This window comes from Palaemon carinicauda, chromosome 17 (genome assembly GCF_036898095.1).
Source record: "Palaemon carinicauda isolate YSFRI2023 chromosome 17, ASM3689809v2, whole genome shotgun sequence".
Classification (NCBI taxonomy): Eukaryota; Metazoa; Arthropoda; class Malacostraca; order Decapoda; family Palaemonidae; genus Palaemon; species Palaemon carinicauda.
Genome location: NC_090741.1, coordinates 9,326,856 through 9,336,900, shown reverse-complemented (window position 1 = coordinate 9,336,900; position 10,045 = coordinate 9,326,856). Strand labels below are relative to the sequence as shown.

Sequence of the window (10,045 nt, the reverse complement as noted above, 5' to 3'; positions counted from 1 at the left end):
TCGCTATCAAAATGCAATCTTGCTACAAGAACATGCTGAGTTATAGGTTTTGTGGAATTATCTTTATTATAGAGTTCATTTACCTTGACTTATAATGAATATCTTCATACAAGAATTAGGACATTACTCGCCTCCCCGCCCCCACAAAGCTCCTCACTCTGGGAGGATGTGCGCACTCATCCTCACTAGTCTATGATATATGAAGGACACTTCGACCTGGAATAGCATGGCATGTACTAAACAGAAATGCAACATAAAATACTTATATAGAAATCACCAAAAAAAAAAAACCACATCTTCCACACAAAAAAAAATTAAAATGTAATATAGCATGTAAAAATGTACACAATACAATAAAAATAATTTCACTCAAATCTTCGTAAGACCTGTGCAACTAAAATACATAATACCCAAAGAGAAGAAAAAAATTATATCAACATCAGTCTTACAAAACCTCATCAATAACCTCCCTCTGGTTTTGGGCAATACGGGCTTTTTGGGCGGGACAGGGGTAAGAATAGATATCCCTCCATCCCTCGATTTTACTTGTCCGGGTTTACGGCACAATTTCACAACACAACTCACCACCACGGTTTCACCATTTATTTGAATTTACTACTACACTTACACTTGCAACTATCAACTGTTGGCCACTCGCTGTTTTCCGGAGAAAATCATTCAGTCTTCCCGCCCTTCTCTTATAACATTAAGTATAAGGTATTCCCATCTACACATTCTCTAACACTGCCTATCCTCAAGGCTAAACTTTATTCAAGCAGCCACTAGCCATTTGGGTACCGCCCCCACCCCAGCAACCAGGAATCATATAAATGCATGTACATGAATAATACACCATCCGCGTGGCGGAACTCACCTGACCTATTTAACCTGTGATTGTTATTAGGTTCACTTAGCAATGTTATACGTGTTGCCACACTTAGCAAAATTACGACAACAATTTACGTATATATTAAGCATCATCATAAGAACACATTGTTATCATCGAGATTGATTAAAACACGTCAAAATATGAAGTGAGGTCTGTTCAAAGAACAACAACAGTAAAGGTAAGAAAAAAAAAATTCTACTCATCAACTCGAGGAATGTCACGTATCCATGGGTAAGGAGGAAAACTTTTATTGACTTTTTTGAGAACTACCTCTTCAGGCACCACATATAGGTGTGCCTGAGCATGTTCAGACACTATGCCATTAATAATGCTTTGTATCACTTCTGTGTTAGATTTAACTATCTTTACTCGGTACGGACCCTAATACGCTTGCTCTAGTTTGTGTTTCCTTGGTTGCAATCGTTTCAAATACACACGATCGCCCACAAAGACTTTTACCGGTGCAGTTTTGAACCGACCATCATACTTTGAGCTGTGTTTTTCATTAGCTCTTTTCAAAACCTTCCAGTGGTGTTCATTACTCTCCTCAAAAGATTAAATATATATATACACGGTATTGCTAAGTTGAATAATTTGGCAATTGTTGTGAATTAATGAAGACTATATCTGGTAACACAAGGACTGTCCATACACTAAAAAGAAAGGCGTATCCCTGATCGAAGCATTATATGCAATGTTCAAAGCTAGCCCAGCTGTAGGAAGCAAGGCGTGCCAATGAAGGGGCTCATCAGCCACTAAATAACGTGAAATTTACACTACTGCCCTATTATGCGATTCCACTAAGCCATCAACTGAAGGCCTATATGTGGTCACTGAAAAGTGTTCAATTTTCATCAAGTCCGTGACCAAATTCAACACCTTATTTATAAACTGGAGACCATTATCACTTATCAAAATATTCGGGCAACCAAATCTGATAATGAAACAGCACAGCGCCTGGGCTAATGAATTCACTGATTTATCCAACATTGCATAAGTATGAGTGTACCGAGTAAATGCATCCACAATTACAAATATATACTTATGTTGTGTTAAACCAGTAGGAAATGGTCTTACCACATCCATATGCACTCTATAACATTTAATAGGAATCACAGGCAACTTTTTATGTTTTTTGTTACAGTTACAAACATGACAACCTTTTATTATATGCTCCCCTTAATGTTTTATCAATCCCTAAAAGCCCTGCATACAGACTTGCATATGCAATGTGGATGGCTCGATTAATTAAAGAGGGAGGAAGAACTACCCATGCACAAAATTCCCCTCCCCTATTATCGTAAGCACGATAAAATATATCATTTTCTATAATGACAATTCTCACGAGGCACATTAAGAAATGACGGATATCTCCGATTCCTCTTTAATCACTGTTCACACTCTTTCCATCCTCTTTCTTCTGTCCCTCTCGTACTTTTTTTGTTTCCCAACTTCCTAAGTCAATCAAACCCGCTCCATAAGAGTATTCATTCTGGACACCCTTGGTCATGTCCTCGGACACCCCTTTATATTCACCTTCACCGTTCATATCTCTTCTCTCTCTCTCTCTCTCTCTCTCTCTCTCTCTCTCTCTCTCTCTCTCTCTCTAATATCTGTAACTCTCTCCCCCCCTCTCTCTCCTATCTCTCCGCTTCTGTATTCTGAATGCTCATCGGGAGGATTCCCATCCCGTTCTATATTTTCTCTATTTTGATGGCGGTCTTCAATATTTTGGTTACGTTCTTTATTCCTCTTTTGTTCCTTAGTTGTTACTCCTATTACTGCACCTCTAGAGAGAGCATCAGCTACCTTGTTAGCTTTACCTTCTGTGTGGTGAAAACCCTTTATAATAACCTCTAACAATCGTTTAATCCATCTCGCTTGTCCAGAGGACAAATCATTTTTATAATACAAATCACGTAAGGGGCGATGATCACTTTGCAACTCAATCGACTGACCTTATAAAAAGAACCGATGCCTCTCTAGAACTCAAAGAATCGCCAAAGCCTCTCGATTGAATGTACTATAATTCTTTTCTGCCCCTTTTAATGCCCGGGATGCAAAACAAATGGGTCGCTCTCTACTTTTATCATCTCGTTGGGTACTACGCCACCAATAGCTATGCTACTCGTATCTGTTGTCACTATAGATGAACGATCAAAAGGAAGAAAGGAAGAAAATTAATATGAAATAGTTGATTATTAGCTATAAATGCCGTTGTACATTTACTGTCTTCCTGAATGGGTATTTGATAGTAGCCAGATTTGAAATCAACAGTTGTAAGATATTTACTATCCCGTACCTTCAAAAGTAATTCTTTGATTGAGGGCAATGGAAATGCATTATTCTTAGTGACTGCATTCAACTTCCTATAATCAACACACAATCTTACCGAGCCATTCTTTTTCCTAACAGCTACAAATTGAGATGCCCAGGGGGACTCAATCTCTTCGATTATCCCTTGTTCCCTTAATTTATTGATTTCCAATATCTCTCCCTGGAAATTAATGGGTACCTTATAAGGCCTTAATCTGATAGGCTCCACATGCCCCGTTTCAATGATAAGGGAAATCGATCATTCCTCCCGGCTGGCTTATCTCTAATTGCAGTTACATCGGAATAATTATTGACAATGTCACTAACTACAGGTTGATATTCTGACGGACATAGTTTTTGCGCTTGCATAATCAAATTCTGAGTGCATTCGTCTTTGCGGGCTGGAGTTGTGGCTCCCAACATCCCATTATTAGCAATTTCCCATAACTCTAATTCACATACAGAATCATTTCCTAACACAACTCTTCTTTTTGACAAACTAACTATCGTTATATCAGCTCTCTTCTCTTTTATTTTCGATAACCCCTCTAAAATTATATGCGCCCAGTTGTTATGGGGTTTAACAACGACCTTTATTCCTTTCGGAAGAGGGCGAAACAGGGTCACTGATATGCTCATAAGTGTCTGGGGAGACAACACTTATCCTCTCTCAGATACAGTTGTTACCTTACTTAAATGTCTCTCTGAGCCCTCGCAAGCACTTACTCTCTCATGACTTTCTATCAGCAAAATGTACCCTCCTACTTTCACTCTTATTGTATCTTTTCCCCAAAAAAATTTTGTTTGATTATTAGACATGAAATCTATTCCTCAAATAGCCTCGATTCCTGGAATTCCCAAGGTGGGTAAGACAAAAAAAAATGTGTAAACTTCACATAGCCCACCTTAAAGTTGACGATCGTTGTATGGTTTATATATATTCTATTTCCTCCTGGCGTGTCAAGGACGAGGGATGCCGCTTACTGTAGTGGGTTTGAGGAGAATCTTTTTTCAATCAGTGAGACGCTGGCTCCTGTGTCGATCAGCGCTCAAATGGATTTATCTGGCAGGTAAATCCTAACAGATAACACTCCCAGATGGCCATTACGATATCTGGGGCACGGGCCAATGACCTCGGCTGCAACACCGCTGCTCCCCATTGCCAGCTCTAAGTCCGTCGTCGTTGAGGGCACTGCCCGGGCTGCTGCTTGTGATTTCATGTGGGGAGGGGTGGGGGGGGGGGCTCATCAAACTCCCTCATCTCCACCTTCCTTTGTTTCCTTTTCCTTGAATGTTTGGTGGAGGAAGGTGTGCATGTCCCAGAGCCCTCCCACCATTGGTATTTTTTGCTGGGCACTCTAGAGATAGATGACCGGTGGACTGACAGGTGTATCAGCGGGGGGATCCTTGGGTGCTCGTCCCACTTTGGGGGTTTACGAGTGCCTATCATGGCTGCCAACTTCCCTGAATCGAGCCAGTTGTTCCCAGTCATTTTTTCTTCTGGCAAACTGTCTAGAATGTTTTGCATCGTGCTCACTACGTCTGCTAACGAGCAATTATCATCAAACAAATAACCACATAAATACAGGTTTACTAATATGTGAATAGGTTTACGGGCAATTGTTTTCTTATCACCGGTAGCAAACGAATCGCAATCGCAAAAAATGCGAGTGGCAAAACTAAGAACTGATTCATCTTCCCGAGTTTTCGTTTTGTATTTTTCTTTTAGGTCCCCCTTTCTCGCATCAGTCAAGGCATTGAACATCGTATTATTTCAGTATCACTCCTTAAACTGTCTTGCGGCCAACACATTACCTCCACTGCAGGAGCATCTTTCAGCAATCTAATTACTTGAATAGCCTTTTCTCTTTCTGACCACCCATATATGGTACCTTTGAAGTCTTTCAAAATACTTCCATCGATTGAAATCCTTTTTTAGGCTGTTGATCATCAAAAGGTCTAACACTTGCCTGGAGTTCTGGCAACTTTCGAACTACAATTTGCGTATCTTCACTCAGCTGTGCCATTGTACTTACACTTGTGTGAATTTAGACTTCATCCATGTACGTCGGATATGCTGTGGTTGCGCGCCGCTCCTCTTCACGTTCCACCAAGAATCAATTCATTAATGTTCTAAGTTATCTAACATATTTTCCAATTCTTGTGTTCTAATTTCCTGTATATATTCTTCATCGGCAGAGCTATACACTGCTCCTCCATTTTCATCTCCCGCAGTAGCAGTGTCTGCTATGTTAGTTCTCGCGTATATAGGCATTTTGGACCTTTATGTTACCGGCTTAAAGAACAACTTCGCTCACAGCATACACAAACAGAAGTATTTTTACACCTGACACCAATATGTCCCATGTTGATGGATAATGAGACATTGGAACAAGGGTTTTTTTTTTTCACTTTATTACAAAAGGTTCGTAAGTACACTATACTGTACACAGCTAACACTCTTAGATACAAGATTCGTCTTCAGGATTTATGGGCTAGTGGAGTTGGTTGGGATGATGAATTGAGTGAAGAACAAATCAAGATGTGGAAGGGACATGTTCATAAAATGAATCAACTAATTGGATTTAAACTAGATCGGATGATAAAGCCAGAAGATTCTCTTGGAGACCATTAAATTCATGGATTTAGTGATGCCAGTGAATCTGCCCTAGGTTCTGTGATCTGGCTGAAATGGAATACTTCTCATGGAGTAGAACTGAAATTCGTCATCGCAAAGTCTTTAGTGGCTCCGTTGAAACAGCGTTCTATTCCACGTCTTGAGCTTACTGCTGCTGTGGTTATGGCTAGACTTGCCTTGCTTGTTTTGCAAGTGGTTGGCAGGGTTAGTACCATGAAATTTTGGACCGATTCAGAAGTAGTGTTGGCCTGGGTTCGCTCTCCTGCCAGAACCTTTAAAACATTTGTGTCAGCTAGAGTTCAGGAGATTCAGGATGCTTTGCCAGGATTTTCAAAAGAATTTTGCTATGTTCCTTCACAATTGAATCCTGCCGATGCATTAACCAAGCCAATAAAGCCAAGTGAACTACAAGGGTGGATCAATGGTCCTGATTTTCTTCTGAACAGTTCTCAAGATTGTGATTTTGGGGAACCGACATATGATTTTGAAAAGAAGCTTTGTATTGTTAAAGAGTACACACCAGAATCTCTTAAAAGGATCCAATTTATTGGAATTTTGGCTGATGAGAGTTTTGAGGAAAGATTTACAGAACCCTCTTCGAACTGGAATAGACTTGTACGAATAACTACTTACTGCCGCCGTTTGCTATTACAACAAGACCCAGAAAACTATCAAAGTCATCTAGAACCTAAAGAAATACAAGAAGCAGAACTGGCTTTATTTTATGCAAGCCAGAAGTCTTTAAATAATGAATATGAAGTTAATCATAAACAGATTAAAAAGCTTGACCCAAAGTTGGATGAAAAGGGCATTTTAAGAATTGGAGGCAGACTACATAAGCTCCATTTACCCTACGAGCAGAGGCATCCAGTTTTATTGGTGAGGAATTCTTCCCTGGCTGAAGCATTCACTCAGATGATTCATCGATGTACAGGTCATCAAGGATATAGTCGCAATTGCTTTAGCTTTTAAGCGTGGAGCTTACATTATTGGAGGAGCAAGATTATTTAAGGACATTGCTTTCAAGTGTTATTTCTGCAGAAACAGACTCGCCTATTGTTGGGCCAACAGATGGAGGAACTGCCAAGTTTCAGAGGTGAACCCTATATCCCCACCTTTAGCAGAGTTGCATTAGATTTCTTTGGCCCTATCAAAATAAAGTTAACTCGTAATGCAAGCACTGAAGGAAGTATAATGATCATAACTTGCACCGTCACTCGTGTCATATCTCTTGAACTGGTCGACTCATTGTCTTCAGATGCTTTTCTCTGTGCTTGGAGAAGATTTACTTGTAATCATGGAATCCATCCAGTTTTGGCAGTAAGTGACAGAGGACGCAATTTCACAGGGCTCAAGAGAAATTGCAAAAGTGGATAAATTCTTGGAACGAGAGCATAATAAAGGACAAGTTTGCAATTGCTGGGACAAAATTTGAGTGGTAATTCAACACACCTCACGCTTCTCATATGAATGGTGTTGTTGAATCATTGATTAGAAGCTGTAGAAGAGGTTTAGATGCAGTAACAGATTATCACCACAAGAAATTCAGTGCTTTGGAATGGCCAACAATACTGTCAGAGGTGACATACCTTGTTAATTCATGACCACTTTTCCCAAACGGACCAGATCCTCTTGAGTCCCCAACTATAACCGGCAATGACTTACTGTTTCCTCACGGGCAACCTTCAGTTCTACAACCATACACCGGTAACAAAGTGAACTTGAGAAGCATGGTAGTGGTAGCTCAACAGAGAATTCAGATATTTTGGGAGACTTGGATTCGTTATATGCCTCCTCAGCTAGTACAAAGATCGAAATGGTTTCATCCCAAACAGAATCTTCAAGTTGGTGATTTGGTTCTTCTTCTGGAACCAGGCCAATAGGGAGGTGTCGCTCCTATGGGACTGTGGAGGCGCGGTCTTGTTGAGAGGATTCATCCCGGAAAAGATGGACTTGTTTGAACTCTGCCTAATTGCTACGGTACAAGAGCTTCAACATGGATTCCAAGCTAAGGCAGATAAAGATGTTCAAAATTAAATGAGCAGAATTTCATTTACCAAACGGATTTGGTATCTCTATATATGTATATGTTTGAAAGTCCTTTAAATTATTGTGGTTCATTGCATTCTCCACTAGGCGGGAGTGTAGCGGACTTTCAAACGGTTGTTTGTGCTGTTTAAGTATTTATTACTCTAAAGATTTGGGTGTATCTAAATAATGTTTACCCTTAAACGAGCATTAATATGTTTACTGTCTATTTTCTAGTGGTTGCTTCCAGGCTGTTTATATTTTAACGTTTAGTCTTTAGCAGCAAGGTCTGACTAACAGACCATAAGTGAATAAGCTCTTGTTTTAAATTTGGATAACTTTTTACATATAGTCGGGTGGACTTTGTGAGTGATATTAATATTTACTGTATTAGTCACTATTAAGTTGTATTTTGTTGTATCTATTTTATTCTTTGCATTTAAATATTTGGTCTTTATTTTTGTTATACCATAAGCAGTTCGTATTTTGTCATTACTTTGTGCAGTTATTTGTAATTTATTTTGTGTTTTTTTCTTCTTTGTAGACCACCGAATAAAGAAAAGTGGTAAAAGTGGTTTTCATTGACTTGTGTAATCTGATCGTTGTCCAAATTACATACATATATATATATATATATATATATATATATATATATATATATATATATATATATATATATATATATATATATATATATATATATATACAAAAGATATAGAAAATTCCTATTGTGGATATGGGTAATGAATACAGGCTATATAAAATATTTCTTGAAAAGATTATTCTCTCTCTCTCTCTCTCTCTCTCTCTCTCTCTCTCTCTCTCTCTCTCTCTCTCTCTCTCTCTCTCTCTCTCTCCTTAAATATATCTTTTAGGTAAACAACCACCCAGTTACTTATAATAAAATTATACTTTGTAAACAAACACTTGCAGATATTCAAATCAAAAACATTTGGTATTGTTGTCATAATTTACACAAGGCAACCGCCGTCCTGAGGTACGATTATAGATTTGCCACAGGTTTTATTTCTCTTCCTACACAATATATTAAGATGTGATATCGTTAGTGTGTATGTGTATGTATGTTGTTATATGTTTTATTTTTTCATCGATTATGTTTCTTATATGTGAATATAAAACCAGTTTTAACTGAAAATAATTACAATTCGCCCTTCTCCCTTGCAAAAAAAGTTAAAGTCCGTCTATGGACAGGTTTTATATTATACATAATTATATAGGTAAAATAAAGTTATAAACTTTCAAATTTCTACCAGATATATTGTTTTATCATGAAAAAAATAATACAAGTCGAATAAGTTCACAAGGGAATTTGCGAGAAGGAATAGAAAATAGCGCTCTGAAGAGGCTTATAGCAGTTCTCGGATTAAGCACTAAAATGCACAAAAACTACGATATCGCAAGCACTCACACGAGATGAAGTCTTTAAGAAACGCACACGAGATTCTGAACTGAGCGCGCTTATGACAAAGAGAGAGAGAGGCAGCATCTCTCTCAGGCATTTTGGGAGGGATTCGGCCAATAGCGTATCGGCATCTTAGTGACGATGTGACGCCGACCAATAGTAGACCAGCTTCTGAGTGAAGTATGAGCGTGGTGGTAAGCTAGTGACTCGCAGTCGTACGCATAGAAACCGCCAAGTTTGAGTTTTGGAATTTGATGCCGTAAGGTAGGGAATATGTCGTAACGAGGGGACGAAAAAACATCATATTCTAAACCGTAATGTGTAAAAAAACGTTTGCTGGGGACGCCGTACCCCGGGGTACTACTGTATTGTCTTATAATTAATCTAGGAGATATCTATCTCCGCCTGAATTAATAAAAACGATACATGAGGGCAATCAGGGAACATGTATGAAAGTATACTGAAACCACTAGGCTAGTAGCCCAGTGGCAGCAAGAATCGATTACCTAAATCACCGAAACTCTCTCGTCTACTGTCTTGGAAGAGGAAAATATTATGCAATCAATATATCTTACATGTACAAAATTCGCCTAAAGCTTCATTAAAATTATAACACTAGGAAAGTCTATTATATCATGAATGAAAGTACTGAAAACTGAACGCCTAGGCTAGGAAGCCTAGCGCAAACAAGGTTCGGTTACCTAAATCGCCGAGACTAATATGAATACTATCGGCATAATATAAAGAATTC

The 10,045-nt window shown here is 38.8% G+C and overlaps 1 protein-coding gene across 1 annotated transcript; it reads left to right on the top strand.

Moving 5' to 3' along the window:
* The first annotated feature begins 4,573 nt into the window (after positions 1 to 4,573).
* LOC137656207 (uncharacterized) lies at positions 4,574 to 7,880 on the top strand. Its single transcript, XM_068390377.1, has 5 exons — positions 4,574 to 4,616; positions 5,405 to 5,456; positions 5,855 to 6,722; positions 6,915 to 7,163; positions 7,719 to 7,880. Exons 1-5 carry the CDS (start codon positions 4,574 to 4,576, stop codon positions 7,878 to 7,880), a joined length of 1,374 nt encoding a protein of 457 aa, XP_068246478.1.
* The last annotated feature ends 2,165 nt before the right edge of the window (positions 7,881 to 10,045 follow it).